This window comes from Myxocyprinus asiaticus, chromosome 33, assembly GCF_019703515.2.
Source record: "Myxocyprinus asiaticus isolate MX2 ecotype Aquarium Trade chromosome 33, UBuf_Myxa_2, whole genome shotgun sequence".
NCBI classification, from domain to species: Eukaryota; Metazoa; Chordata; class Actinopteri; order Cypriniformes; family Catostomidae; genus Myxocyprinus; species Myxocyprinus asiaticus.
Window position 1 is genome coordinate 25,707,100 of NC_059376.1, and position 15,975 is coordinate 25,723,074.

General features: G+C 36.5%; 1 protein-coding gene across 2 annotated transcripts; it reads right to left on the minus strand.

The window, feature by feature from the left end:
* Nucleotides 1-1,869: 1,869 nt before the first annotated feature.
* LOC127424695 (DALR anticodon-binding domain-containing protein 3) lies at nucleotides 1,870-11,625 on the minus strand. Of its 2 annotated transcripts, XM_051670091.1 has the most exons (14): nucleotides 11,296-11,428; nucleotides 9,853-10,001; nucleotides 9,124-9,428; nucleotides 7,416-7,726; nucleotides 6,002-6,060; nucleotides 5,786-5,887; nucleotides 5,509-5,573; nucleotides 5,293-5,351; nucleotides 5,038-5,120; nucleotides 4,835-4,961; nucleotides 4,287-4,345; nucleotides 3,973-4,089; nucleotides 3,757-3,825; nucleotides 1,870-3,029 (listed from the first exon to the last, which is right to left on the minus strand). In XM_051670091.1, exons 2-14 carry the CDS (start codon nucleotides 9,856-9,858, stop codon nucleotides 2,910-2,912), a joined length of 1,482 nt encoding a protein of 493 aa, XP_051526051.1. In that variant the 5' UTR covers nucleotides 9,859-10,001; nucleotides 11,296-11,428; the 3' UTR covers nucleotides 1,870-2,909. The 2 variants fall into 2 exon arrangements, with proteins under 2 accessions (XP_051526051.1, XP_051526050.1); XM_051670090.1 differs by lacking the exon at nucleotides 9,853-10,001 and having other exon boundaries at nucleotides 11,296-11,625.
* Nucleotides 11,626-15,975: the final 4,350 nt, after the last annotated feature.

Below are 15,975 nucleotides of genomic sequence, written 5' to 3' on the forward strand. Positions count from 1 at the left end.
GGTTTTTTTTTTTAGTCATGCCAGGTGTATATCACCATTCTGGCCCCATCCAAAGCTCAATAAGTTTCAAATCACCCTCATGAGCTTGGAATCAGTATCAATGAGCATCAGAACTTAACTAGAAATTAAACAAGGGTGACAAAAATGCCCCAGATATTTCAATTTTGCTAGCAATATAATTCCTTTAGTAAATTCATCCAAATTGTTTATATAAATTGATTTAGTGTAATTTATTTATGACGTTTATATTTATATGAACAAAGATGCCCTCATAAAGCAACCCTCCGGACACGTTGGAGAATCGCCACTGGCTATTACATTTTTGCCAGACTTTTGTCAACATACTGTGTAAGTGTAATGCAACAGAAAACTCAAAAAGATATTAAGAAAACTGAGATGGGGGCATCATCATATGTATGTATATATTTTGATATATATGATTTCACGCAATATAGTATGCAAGATTGTACATTTTATTTTCATATTTCGCTTTTGATCCTTTTAATCACATTTTAGCTTGTGTACAAATTTACAAATTTCACATTCTATCAATTTATATGATGTCATGAATTTGCATCTTTAATAATGATACAAGCTGTTGTCACTGTTTGAAATTTCATACAAATTGAAAGGTTGGAAATAAGCTTGGAATCTTAATGAAAATATAATGAATAATTATATTATAAAATAATAATTTAAGTGCTATGTCAAAACTACTATGGAAAAAAATAAATAAATAAATAAAAATTTGTACCAAACCCTTGCATAGATTTGTTAAAGATTTGTATTTGTGAAATTCTTTCATATTTACAGTGTTTTCTGAACTGGCATGTACGCTTGTTTTAAAACTGAGAATTTTGAGAATGAATAGTCCATGGTACAGTTTAAACAAAATAAGAGATGACATCGCTAAATGCAATGTCAGTGACATTCGGAGTCTCAAAGAAAGCGATGGAGACCGACATGACAGATCCGGACCCACTGCAGCCAAATAAGGTCAATTTCCTTCAGGGCGCGCTCACGAGACACAACACGCGTAAAAGACGAGCGGTGCTCAAGCTCTTCTTCGCTACTACACAACTCAAGCTCTGGGGAATAAAACCTGAATTTTTACTCGCCAGTGGCTAATAAAATTCATATTTTAGATGCATAGCGCGAAATATGCGAGTGATTTACTCGCTATGTAGAGGGGTGTAAGGTAAACCTCACTGAAAATCTATTTCATGGGGCATATATACACCACTGACTTAATTACTGACAATTTTATTAATATAATTAAAGGGATAGTTCACCCCAAAATAAAAATTCTCTCATCATTTACTCACCCTCATGCCATTCCAGATGTGCATGACTTTCTTTCTTCAGCAGAACACAAAGATTTTTAGAAGAATATCTCAGCTCTGTAGCTCCATATAATTCAAGTGAATGGTGGCCAGAACTTTGAAGCTGATAAAAGCACATAAAGGCAGCATAAAAGTAATCCATACGACTCCAGTGGTTAAATGTATGCCTTCAGAAGCAATATGTCTAGAAACAGACCAATATTTGACTAATTATTTATACTATAAATGTTCACTTTCACTTACACATTATTCTTTTGTTTTTGCCGATTCACGTTTTCATTCGTGCCTATCACCACCTACTGGGCAGGGAGGAGAATTTATAGTAAAAAAGGACCAACAGAGCTGAGATTTTCTTCTAAAAATCTTTGTGTTCAGCAGAATAAAGAAAGTCATGCACTTCTAAGATGGTATGAGGGTGAGTAAATAATGAAAGAATTTTAATTTTTGGGTGAACTGTTCCTTTAAAAAAATAATACTTTAATACTGAAAAATACACACAAATAAATAATTAAACCAAAAAAAAAAAAAAAGAAAGTGCACCGTTTACAGTTTGAATAAGACTCCTTTTAATCATTAAATCTATGTGGGTTGTTCTTTTATTTAAATACATTGAGTGAGATCACTAACAAAACCTTGGAAGTGGGACAGTTTAACACAGTCACTTTAAGTGCTTAGTACTCTCAAGTGTTTAAATACAGCATGGTGTTATGGCACAGTTTACTGAGAGTACTGACACATTTGAACTCTGTATGGCACATGAGTGGTACACCTGTATAGTTATAGGGCCATAACACTGAGGGACACTGGGGGTGACACTCTAGAATAAAAACTTTATATTTGGTACATATAAGACTATATTTCAATTTAAATTAATTTAAAATAGCATTCCACATTACGGCATTTCAGGAATTCCAGATGATGGTGTTTGTTTGAGATGATTCCTGGTCAGAAACAGTGGTGACAGACAAGTTACATTCTTGTGTGTGCATCTATCAAACTGCGGGTACAACTGTGCTACATTGTCACTTTATGTTTAACAAAAGGGAGGCGCTGATTAAATTAGTGTGGAGCAGTTATAATTAATTAAGGACTGTTACACTGAAGACAATGTCATGCATAGGGGCAGAAACTATGACTATGGTGCAGCAGAGTGCAGATTAGAGCGCTTAGACAGATAATAGCTTTTACCATAATAATTTGCCATATTATTTTCAGATTGACTGTGCATGAAAGCATCTTCCTTGTTGAAATGTCTAGGGGCAGAAACAGACTGGTTGGGCTAATTGGATGAATTGGGTAAAAGCTAAAAGATGAACATTAATTTAATGATAGAGTTGGGTATCCAGGCATGTGTGTGGTATCTGGCCTGTTCTGTCTTCAGCGTATGGTTTTTCAGTGGCAAAACAATCCTTGTAAGGTGTAAAAGGTTGAATATGGGTATATTTGAGTTTAAACTCTGAGATGGGTATGAGAAGGTTATTTAAAGAGTAAAAACTAAAGAGAATTGCAGAGTGCTGGCTGTTAATGAGGGTATTTGAGTATAATGTAGAGTCTAAAGTGTAAATTCTATAGCTGGGGAATTGGGGGCAGGTTAAGGGAGTCCAGGGCGCTGTGGTAAAGTTCTCTTAATGCTCTCAGCAACAATAAACGACAAAACATCTGATTAAAGAGGTGAGGCAGTGGCTCCTAAAGAAAGAGAGAAAGAAAAGAGTAGAAGGTTAATGGCCCTGAACTTCATGTGAACCGGTTTAATCAATATACACTATCAGTCAAAAGTTTTGAAACTCTTACTCATTATTATAATTTTTTTTTTTTTTTTCACATTTTAGAATAATAGTAAAGTCATCAAAACTATGGAATAACATAAATGGAACTATGGGAATTATGTTGTGACTAAACAAAATCCAAAATAAATAAAACAGTGTTATATTTTAGCATCTTCAAAGTAGTCACCCTTTGCCTAGAATTTGCAGACATGTACTCTTGACATTTTCTCAATCAACTTCTTGAGGTATCACCCTGGGATGCTTTTTAAACAGTATTGAAGGAGTTCCCATCTATGTTGGGCACTTATTGGCTGCTTTTCTTTGTTATTTGGTCCAAGTCATCAATTTAAAAAATAAAATAATTTTTAATTACATTTTAGTTTTATAATGAAATAAATTAATATGGTGGCACAATTATATTTTTGTCTACAAAACTAATTTCAAACATTTAAGCTTATGCCTTCAGATCAAAAGATTTTTAATATCATGAGAAACATTTAAGTGTTTCAAAACTTTTGACCGGTAGTGTATGTCAATGCTAACACATGCACACACTAACAAAAAACATCACATGTCCAGATAAAAATTCATCATACTGAACTGATTTAAGTTTTTGCTAATAATCACATAGACCCACAATGTCTTACCCCAAGCACATGGACTCTGTTGTAATAGGAGCTAAAATCTTTACTGAGAGACACCAAGAATCTGCACACCTGAGAGACAAGACACAAACAATGAAACACTAAATGAAACTTAGACCCTAAGAGTTGTGATTGGATGAGATTTCTATTTAAAAATTGTCTAAATTATTGCTAAAATTAAAATAAATTCTGCATTAAATCGCTGTCATTATATTGTACCTGTTCAGTTCTTAAATTAACTCTGGCTCCACCCCCTTCATGCTCCAGGAGCTGTCCTGATTGGTCCAGTAGTTCAGAGAATGGAATGAGGTAATTGAAGAGAAGAAGCCACTCCCCCTAATGATGACATGTCAACATTACACTATCTTAACAACTTGCTAAACCACTCTATCTTTACAGAAGCAGAATTTCAGAATTGAATATCTAAACAAGGATTCAAAAAATAGGACCTTGCAAAAGTAAACTGCATGTCTGAGGGTGGTTGAACAAAATAAATATGATGTTTATAGTAAATTAGTTACATGTTTTATTACCTCCTCTTTTAGTGCAGAAAAGTCTAGCTCTGTGCCTGCAGGAATTTCTGGATAAAGACCTACATATTTCAAACACATTGTCTATTTTAATTACTTGTGCTCAGATATGCATGTAAACACACACACAGACACTGATATTACAACAAATAGTTAATCACATGGCCTAATGGAGAAAGGTGCCCTGAACATGGACTGACAGGCTAGAGTACACAGCCAATCAAAATGCTGCTTTTCTCGATTGCACACACCGCACAATATTCAATATTGTCAGTAAATTATGCATGTTTTCTGTACATTTTATCTCAGAGCATACCTGTTGTCTTTCACTGCCTTTGTCTTGACTTTGTTCTGGCATAGTAGAACTGAGCATGTTCAAAATAAAATTTGAACTTCGATCATGTTTGCAACTACAAATTAAATAACTGGGATTTGGGTGTAGCCACACTGACTGCACTTTCTAAGCAAACCTCTCCATGTTTACTGTTCTTGAAAACATTACCACTTTGAACAGGATGCATATAGTCAATATACTTTGGTGTGTATGTTACCTTGCTCCACCCCTTTCTCGTAGCTGCTAAAAAGAGTGTGAAGACGAGCACAGTTATACATGACAAAGACTCCACCCCTGGGGCCCTTCGTGGACACGCCGCTGTCCCGCTGCACATCTAGTGTCACCTGAAAGAGAGCCGTCAATCATCTTCAACACGGGACAATACATTTCACAAACACATATGCACAAAACCACACTTACTGGACTTGTGTGCACCGTGGACAGAAGCTCAAATCTAACAGTGGCTGATGTCATGACTCTGATGATGTCATCCCATGTCTGACCTTAAATAGTTGGAAGAAAAAGTAAATTGACAGTGCAAAAACAAACACAGCCATATAAAGTGAAATTAGACTCACTCACAGTTGACTAATAACTGCATCTCTTTCTGGAGACACAACAGACATTGAAATATTCAAAGTACTTATACAAGATATTACAAATTCATAAACAGACCTTCAACTTGGTCTCCATACTTGATTTCTGAGGCTTCTTTCATCTGAGCTTTTCTTAATCTGCAGCAGGATACAAACACACACACAGTTATAGAGTGCTGTTATGGAGATTTGGAGAGTAGTAACAGTGAGTTGTAAAGTTGACAGAATAACAGAGTGCAGTCAGTGATAGCATTGATACACAAAGTGACAGTGCTGTTATAAGCTTCTGTCTTACTGGAGATACTGTGCTGCATTCATCTGAACACCAGGTGTTTTAACAGGACCACAAATCACCAATCTCTGATCAAGTGAAAGAAAGAGAGACAGTGAGAGAGAGAGAGATTATTAATTAATTCATTCATTGCCAGCGGCCATTGTGCTTTATGTAGTCACATTCCATTGTGCAGCAAGAGCTGGAATTTGTATACGTTCATTTTGTCGTGTCTTAACATTTGTTATGCACACTTGTGCAGCTGATGAGCATGCGTTTGTGTGGGGAAAATGTATGAAACCTGCATTGCCATTGCACCCGCTGCTCTCCACAGCATGGCTGTTTGCTGCTGACGAAACTCATCCTGACAGGAAGTGACATGCAGGACTGTTGCTGTGGAGACCTGAAGTAGAGAAATCCATTATGAGAGTCCAACTAAAAACATAGCAACTCACTTTAATTTACAGCAGTCAGAGATGAGCGATCTACAACATGAGAAAAGGTCATTTTGACTCACAGGGAAATCTGCAGAAGCGCTGTCAAGCTGGGCGAGGTGACACAGCATTTCTCTCTGCACTAAAAATGGAGAGATCACTGAACAATAGAGAAACACAGATTCTATCCAACAGTTTATTCACAAGTGTCTAAACAGTATGGTTCGAAACCCTCAGTTCTGTCTGCATGTTTGCACTCCAGCTCATTTCATGTCTAATGACACCCCTGATGCATCAATTTTTTTGAGGGGGAATTAAAATGTGTTTGAACTGTTTGTGCGTAGTCACGCTTCATATTGCCAGTATGTGACAAACCCGTAATGGAAATTTAAAGGGATAGTTCACCTAAAAATGAAAATTCTCATTTACTCACCCTCATGCCATCCAAGATGTTTATGACTTACTTTCTGCAGAAAACAGACAAAGACTTTTAGAAGAATATCTCAGCTCTCTAGGTCCATACAATGCAAGTGAATGATGATCAGCACTTTGATTGGTGTTGTATGGATAAAAGTAATCCATACGACACCAGTGGTTAAATCCATGTCTTCAGAAGTGATATGATAGTTGTGGGTGAGAAACAGGTCCATATTTAAGTCCTTTTTTAACTATAAATTCTCCTCTCTGCCCAGTAGGTGGCGATATGGACGAAGAATGCAAATTACCAAAAACAAAAGAAGAACTCCTCTTAGGAGAGAAGAGAGCACTTAAGAGGGCTGGTGAAAGTGGACATTTACAGTAAAAAAGGACTTAAATATTGATCTGTTTCTCTATTTATCCACTGAAGTCTTTTATGCTGCATTCATGTGCTTTTTGGAGCTTCAAAGTTTTGGTCACCATTCACTTGCATTGTATGGACCTACAGAGCTGAGATATTCTTCTAAAAATCTTCATTTGTGTTCTGCAGAAGAAAGAAGGTCACACATCTGGGATGGCATGAGGGTAAGAAAAGTGAACTATTCCTTTAAGAACTCAAAGATATATGTTTATTTGTTGTAATAACAGTAAAAACACCAATAACGGCACTGAGACGTCTTCTCACCAATGCTTAATTTTAAGAGATTTGCATTATTATAAATATAATAAAAATCTGTTTTCCATATATTCCGATAAATGTTGACATTTGACAAAATATAAATTGCTATCAGTAATTTTTCAGTGTGGTGGACTTTGCTGCAGCATACGGCTTAATGATTGTAATGGTGTGGCTTTTTGAAAAATAAATAACGGTGATCGGATGGGTATTGGCCCATAACTGCGTTAAAATATATCAGCCGGTGTAAGCCACACATTTGCTAATCGGTGCATCCTTGAAAGTGATGTTCAAAATAATTACTGACCAAACAGACTCTGTAACCACAAATCTGTGTTATAAACTGAACAGTGAGAAATTTGAACCATTATAGCCATTATAAAAACACAGGTACTACGGCTCACCTGTGCATGTGCCAAGACTGGGATCATAACCCTGGAGATTGTCATCCTGTACCACTTGTGTAAGGTTTATCCTAACCTCTTCTTTAATCCCTCTCTTCTCTCCCTCTATCTCTTCTCCTCTGCTTCTCCTCTTTCCTCTATCCATCTCTCTGTCTCGGTAGGAAGAGTTCTCTAAAGCTTTTTTCATCTTCTCCTCCCTGTCCTCATTGGTCCAACTGACAGGAACCGTTGGCCAATCAATGCCAAGTGTTTTTAGGAAGTTGACAATGTCACTCTCTTGTGGCAAGGCTGGGCAAAAGAACACAGTGTACCTAAATGGAACAAAGAAAGAAGAGTTGATTACAGATACACACAACACATAATCCCAAATAAATTGTTTAGATACTCTTCCTGCACTCTTTCTAAAGGGGTGTTCACACAGACAATGATGAGAGTTCAATAAGAGTTGAAATGAGCGAGAGTGACCATTGGCGATGAGACCAATTTGAGGAGAGATTAAAGGCCTCGATATACTTCCTACGAAATCTAAGAACAAATGGGTGTGACGTAATTTAGAACAAAATCTGGCTGAGAATAAGGTTTTTTGCGTTCGTTTCGGTGGTTCGTAACAGCTCGCTGGGGCGAACTTTTAGGAACATTTCTGACTGGCTGCTAAAGACCTTCTTACTGTCATTGGTCCACGTCATCGGTAGGTGTGACCTAGAGCACCACCTACCTTCAGACCAACAGCTAATTTTGTTTACGTTGTTCAGTCAGTAAAAATCAGTCAACATGAACACATCATGAAGAGTGATTAGAGAGCTGGTGGAAATGTACCTACATCTGTACGATCGTTTGCTTAGAGACATTTTCCAAGACCATGTCATGCGATTTGTTTATTTTTTTGTTTAATTAGTCTACAAAAGGAACCAAATCTGCTCAAATCCTCAAAAGTGCCCATTCACTCATGTGCCATCTGCAGCGAAAGCCATTCACACATCTGTCAAAAGTAAGATATGCCTCTATCACCATTCTTTTGTCTTTATTCTGCACATTAACACTTTTATACACTCATCATTGCAATAGAATAAGTGTCATCATAATTCATAATAACAGCGTGTAATCGGCCCATATTATGGCCGCATGTTAAGCACATTAATTCAGATTTTAAACAAGACAAATTAAACATTTTCTACTGCATATATATTACTTTAAATCATCGAGTGGCTAAAACAACTTCTTTTACTGACCTCATATGAATTCTACTCATAGAATGAGGCATAAAGTCATTGACAACACATTTTAATGTCACATTAGTTAAGGTTTTACTGAGTCTCCTCATATTTAAATGTACTCCTAAATGCCTCCCACAGTGCTGTGGTGGGTGTCTGAATGTTTGCAAACAGTATACCATTGCTCGGCTGTTTAGAACTTCTTTTTACCCCTGAACGAAGAAAGAAGAAGAACTTCTCCGGAAGTATATTGAGGCCTTAACTTTATTCAAATGAATAGCGATGCATCAACTACCAATGGGAGAGCAAAGAGACATTGGATATTGCAGTTGAGTAGCAATGCCTACTAGCAACCAAATGTACAGAAACTTGGTGACCTCCAGTGATTACATTTATGTCAATATGAATCCACTTTGCCAGCCACACACAACATAATTTAGGCTCTCTCCCTTTGTTAATAAAGTGTATGTCAAGATCATAAATGTAAACACACACACCCTTGTCCTCTGAGCTGTGCCCCGAGGTGGTCGGCAATTAGAGCGGTTCGGAGTTGCCCCAGTGCTAATGTATTAGGAGAGGGCGTGGCTTGTTTGGTGTGAAGGGCGGGGCAGTTGATGAGAACACAGCCCTGTCTCTGAGCAGCAGGTTTTAGGTATGGCATTATTCCACACAGAACACCTCTGAAAGCTGCACAGCGATCCACACACACACGCAATCCTTCCAAGGTCACTTCACTGGCTCCTATTGGCAACACACCACTCCCACGAAGACAGCGAATACCACTGAGAACCTCAGAGGGAACCTGGGCACACACAAAAGCATTACAAAACATGTGGATTGCATGAAAATGCATAATCAAAAACATGAAGGTCACAAATGCATCTACAACAACAGAAATCAATAAGGCACACACACACATCACATGGATTAATGATGTGACATTTTTTTTTTTTCAAGAATTATTAGAGGAAGTAGTGAAGCAGTTTAGTTTGAAAATATTAATCATATTTGAAAAAGTTTGTCCGCCAATCACCTTTGTATGGTACTGCAAGATTTTCTAACAAAAATTCCTCTTTTAAAAATGTCTGAAAACTTTTTTGACAACGATTAAGATGTGTACACTCACATGTATTAATGGTGTAAGTAAAATGTTATTGCTTTTTGCCTGACATCATTAAAGGAGTAGTTCACCCAAAAAAATGAAAATTCTCTCATCATTTACTCACTGTCATGCCATCCCAGATGTGTATGACTTTCTGTAATTCGTTTTTTTTACTATAAATCTCCACTTTCAAACAGCCCCCCTAAGAGCTCTTCTCTCCTAAGAGTTCTTCTTTTGTTTTTGGCCATTCACATTCTTCGTGCATACCACCACCTACTGGGCAGGGAAAATGAATAGTAAAAAATTAAATATTGATCTGCTTCTTGCCACACCTAACATATCACTTCTGAAAACATGGACTTAACCACTAGAGTCTTATTTACATTTACATTTACATTTATTCATTTGGCAGAAGCATTTATCCAAAGCGACTTACAAGAGAGGAAAACATAAGCGAATCATCTTAGGAGACAGTGGTATGAAAAGTGCTGTATTACAAAGTATCACTAGCATCATAATAGTATTCAAAATAGAATAAAGTGCAACAGAATTTTTTTTTTTTTTTTTTTTTTTTTTGGAAAAGATGTGTTTTTAGTCGTTTTTTTGAAGACAGAGAGTGAGTCAGCTTCACAGATGGAGTCTTATGGATTACTTGTATGCTGCCTTTATGTGCTTTTTGGAACCAGTTGTCTTGCATTGTTTGGACCTACAGAGCTGAGAAATTCTTCTAAAATCTTTGTTTTAGAGGTAAGAAAGTCACATCTGAGATGGCATGAGGATGAGTAGGTTATGAGAGCTGGGTGAGCTATTCCTGTAAATCAAAACTTTTATTGAAAATAGTATAAAAAAATTTCAAAAACGCATGAAACCAACATGAATGCATAGACTTTCTAAGAACATGACACATGCGTTTTGAACAAGATTTTTAACAGATTTGTCTTTTTCAGCATCATGGACATCATTTGTCAGTGACTATCGCAGAATCATCCATGCATAACCATAAAAACACATCCACAAACTAAAAAAAATGTTTCTCTATTTTTGTGAGACATGCAAAAAAAAAAAAAAAAAAAGAAAAGAAAATGATAATAATACAAAATAAAAAAAAATGTTAAAAAAACTTTAAAATCACAGTCCTGGACCAGGACAAAATTCTTATCCCATTAGCTATGCATTTCTCCTCAGGCATGTTGTTGTTATTATATTTTTTACACTGCCATTTTCTGGCATATATCAGGGCGCATGGGCAGTGAAGAGTTAATCATTTCTGCCGCAGGGTTCAACTGTTTGGTCGATGCGACCAATGTCAACAGTCTAGCTGGCGCCGGTTTGTTTTTGTTTTTTGACAGTCTGTGTCAGTGAATCAGTGATTCATAATCAGATAACCATGTAAAAGCTGGAAACATCTAAGGGCTCGTTGCCTACGGTCAAAAGCGGCGCGTGAAGCCATGCGTAAAAACCCCATGCGGAGGACAGGCGCGAGCGCATCTGTCAGCGCTGCAGGCCAGCAAAAACTAATAACATATGAAATTAAAAACACACACATATGCAACAAATTCAGCCTGACCTCTCCACCGGCGTACAACGTCGTGAGAACCGTATTAGGAGACAAGAAGTCCCGATTTCTCAGGTTTTTTGCGCTGCTTTCCTTGAACCAGAGCTTCTCTCGCTCCCGGCTGATCTCGGCTTCATGTTCCGCGTCTCCCCGCAGTGCACTGTTCAGCGCTTTAACGGTGGACACGATGCTGAAAGGCACGGCTTCTTCCATCATTGGGCTTATGCACACATCGTCATTGGAGACTGGACTCGTAGATAGTTAATGAGTTAATAACTGGAGCCTCGATTAAAACAGCGCTGCTCTGCTCCGCGACCCCTATTGATTACCAATCAAAACAAATGCATGTACGGGGCCCGGAACGTTAAGGCGATAACTCTAGTTAGAAGGGGACATATTTTCACGCAACACTAGTTCTTAGTTCCGACCCGTTGAGAGACGCCATTTTTGGTGTGGCAAAATCAGGTTTGTCATTGACGGAACAGAAAGTAAAAGGAATTTGCTGCTCTTTTGATATAAAAATATTTGTTATTCAGATGCTATTTTTATTTTAAATATTAGAAACGAACAATTTTACTATTCTAGAGATTGATTTCTTTCTCACTAAAAGTTTAACCAATTATTTTGCCTTAACTCAATCTAAATTTGTTAGATTTTTGTTTCCCTCTCAACGAACACAGCAGCCTTGTACTCTATGTAATGTTTAAACAAGCAGCTTCAGGAATATTGTTTCCAGCATAAACAGCTTCAAAAAGTTTCAACAGAGTTTTAACGACTACCCTCTAATATGAAATGCACAATGTCATCAAGGGTCGTAAAGGAATAATTCACAAAAAAAAATAGAAATTCTCTCATCATTTACATCTTTCTTCTGCTGAACACAAATGAAGATTTTTAGAAGAATATCTCAGCTCTGTAGATCCTCACAATTCAAGTGAATGGTGGCCAGAACTTTGAAGCTCCAAAAAGCACATAAAGGCAGCATAAAAGTAATCCATATGACTCCATGTCTTCAGAAGCTAAATAATAGGTGTAGTTAAGAAACGGATCAATATTTATGTAATTTTTTACTATAAATCTCCACCTTTGACCAGCCTCAACCAATAGGTGATGATATGCATAAGAATGTGATTCGCCAAAAAAACAAAAGAGGAATGTGGAAATGAAAGTGGAGGTTAATGGTAAAAAAGGACTTAAATATTGATCTGTTTTTTCTTTCTTTTCTTTTTTTCTACCTACACCTATTATATTGCTTCTGAAGACACGGATTTAACCACTGGAGTCATATGGATTACTTTTATGCTGCCTTTATTTGCTTTTGGAGCTTTAAAGTTCTGGCCACCATTCACCTGCATTTTGAGGACCTACAGAGCTGAGATATTCTTCTAAAAATCTTTGCTTGTGTTCAGCAGAAGAAAGAAAGTCATACACATCTGCCATGGGTGAGTAAATGATAAAGGAATAGTTTACCCAAAAATGACAATTCTTTCAAGAAAAAGATGAGCAAATTGAGATCTGCCCTTCCTAAATACTGACACATAAATTTGAATGCTGGTTCTTAAGCTGTGTATTTGAGTATTTGTGCTTTGTTTGATGTGAAATTTGCCTGAAAAAAGTGCTGAACTTGGGCCAGAGTTGCACGCCACTTGTCATAGTTTTCAGTATGATTTGGATCTGGTCCCAAATCAAATAAAAACAGCAACATTGCTTCAGATTTTAAATTTGTACTTTATATCCTCTGGCCAGAGTAAAATCTACAAAGCAAATCATCCAAAACCTGATCCAGTTCAGTCTGCCCCTTAAAACACAAAGGTTATAGTCAGTAAAACACCATGCACTTTGAGAGAATTCTCTTGCTGTTTGGATGGCAGACCAAAAAAATAAGACAACAAATGATGCTAAAACAAATGTTTTTATTTTGAAGAATTACACAGTAGAAATTTTTCATAAGAGATTCTGTGATTGGTGGAGTGTTAAAGATTTGTGACTGGCAGCTATAGATGTCAATCTTGGCTGACACGAAGTTCCCGGTGGCGAAAAATATTGCTGGTCATCCGGGAGAAAACGTGTCATTCAAGAGCAACATCAGTATTCAAATATTAACTACATAATTATTACAAATACATTCTAAGACATTTCAGGAATAATGCACATCTAATACCATATTCAAATGAGGAAAATCCATGTGATCATTTTTTCAAGCTTCTACTGCAAGAGAGGAGGGACACAGAATCCATACCCAGCTGTCAATCAATCAAACAGCTGCATTATGGGTTCCGTTACCATCCAGACTGCTGTGGCCATTTTACACCAACGATAAATACATCGACACTTGGTAATCCAACAATATTCCATCTGGGATTTACAACTTTGTCATTTACCCTTATCAAATATGTGTAAGACAGATAACAGGTAATCATACAGTAAAAACTGGAATAACTTTCAAACAGCTTTTTACACAAACCAGTTTGGTGTCTCTACAAAAGAATAAAACTTGTTTAATTATCTTGCTTCATCTGTAGGCTTGTGTCTTGAAAAACCTGTTCCCTATCAGAAAAGAGTGGGCAGAGAAAAGGAGGGAGAGAGGGAGACAGAAGGGGGGTTATGTAAGGTAAATGAAGACAAGATGAACATGAGATTAACTGGATAATATAGAAACATGAAGTCAGATGAAAGGAGGAACTAGCCAGAAATATGTAGCTTCATTTTTTGGTGTGAGTGAGGAAAAGTTGGACAGAATAAAAATAAGAGAATCTGCTATTAGTGAACATTTGGATGATCTTACTTTCCATTTAAGTGCAATCATCTGACAGAAGACAATTAAGCAAATGAAAAAATAGAACACATAGAGGAAGGCAAAAAGAGAGAAAGGGGTGAAAAGGTGAAAGAAAAGCATTTTCACTGTGAAACAACAAGAAAGAGCAGATTTAAAATGAGAGATAAAGTGTAAATCACACACAGTGAAGGAGATGAGACCAATTCTGCATGAATAATCCTACTTTACCTGCTCCTGTCATTGTTTCATCTCTTTCTTACAATCTCTCTTTCTCTCTCTGCTCCCTGGCTTCTGTGAGTTTGTGTCAAAGAGTGTTTGCGTATTTATGCCTCCTGACTTCCTCCTCAGATATCTGAGTAGCATTTTCACTTTCACTTCTTCCCTGGGCAGCCCACACCCCCCCCCCCCCCCCTTCTCTCTTTTCTGATGTCTTTTCCATCTCATAATTCCTACTGTGACCTGTTTCTTTCTTTTAATACATTTCTTTGTTATTGCACTCTATGATATTGTGACACAATTCACTGTTTGTGTGTATGTTGAACATAAAGGTGTATTTAAGTCCCCCAATACAAGGTATGACCTAGAATGTAGTAGGTTTGTTAAAAAGAATAAAGACTATTTGCAATGTCAAACACTGCTGTGGACCTTAAAGTCAAGTTTTAAATATTTGAAATCAATTTAATTTATTGCACTTGTGTCATTTCCTCATATCCCCAGAGCTGCATGTCAAACATCTATGATAGAAATAAGAGCTAACCCATTGGATTTAAATTTTTTTCTTCCATTATATTTTGTGTTTTTATTACACTCTAATTAATATGTATTTATCTGTGGTAAATGTGTCATTTTGAAACTGATCAAGGAGGTTTTCTTTGGTCTTAATGTCCACCCTGTTGTGTCAATTTTCTACGATCTTTAATTGAAGATCTATATAAAGAAGCGTTAGCTGTTCAACGAAATCACATTTGAGTTATCTGAAGTGCGTAATTCTTTTGTTTCATTTATGTTTACCTTTATTTTGTGATTGTTAGTCATATGTGGGCAAGCATAACATGTCCACTTTGTTATCGGAAGATATAGGGAATTTTATGTAATTTTACAGTTAAATTACAATACGTTTATTATTAAAGAAATTGAATTATTATCAGTATTAGTTTACAAGTATTTTAGCTCCATATCATTCATAGAACATGTAGTTGCTGATTTTACATATTGAATGTCCACCCTGAACCTGCTTGACTTTTAGCCTTTAATGATTAAACAAAAAGATACCTACAGTATAAAAGTGTTACATTTTTCAAATGTTTTGAAGTCGAAAAGGCCCCAAATTGTAGGAATGATGCATGGCATTATTTAACAAAAAAAAAAAAAAAAAAAAATTAAATAGCATTTAAGAGAAATATAGCACAAATACTTTCAAAATGAAAAAAAAAAAAAAAATTTATACTGAATTTTATACTTTATAATATATATATATATATATTATAATTTTTTTTTTTAACAAGTGTCCAAATACTTCTGGGTACACTCTATATTGTCAATTTTCTTAGATTTTAAGTTTTTTTTTATTTATTTTTTTTTTTTAAAGTTTTTGACAACAGCAGCCTATATGAAAGACAATACTGTTTCCTACATTAATACACCTCTGTCAGTCATTTCATTTTTTGCTGTGTATACAAGCATTAAGAGATCTGGGCCCGCTGGGCTGAGCTCACTAACGGGTCAATATCATATTTCATTAATCAGGAGCCACCTGGAGCGCTCAGCCCAACTTGTCCAGGTGCAGGCCCATTAGTGAGCACGTGTGAACGCTTGTTTGGAAAGTCCGAAGGTTTTGGAGGTGAAGGCTGGTTCCCTTGAGACATGCTTGCAAAATGAGGAATAGCGTACCAGTGTCTCTTCAACAAACGGCCACC

Coding starts and splice junctions, on each gene's coding strand:
- LOC127424695 (XM_051670090.1), bottom strand. CDS start 11,499: ATGATGGAAGAAGCCGTGCCTTTCAGCATCGTGTCCACCGTTAAAGCG. Junction 7,727..9,123: donor GCACAGCTCAGAGGACAAGG/GTGTGTGTGTTT, acceptor TGTTCCATTTAG/GTACACTGTGTTCTTTTGCC. Junction 6,061..7,415: donor CAGTCTTGGCACATGCACAG/GTGAGCCGTAGT, acceptor CTCCATTTTTAG/TGCAGAGAGAAATGCTGTGT.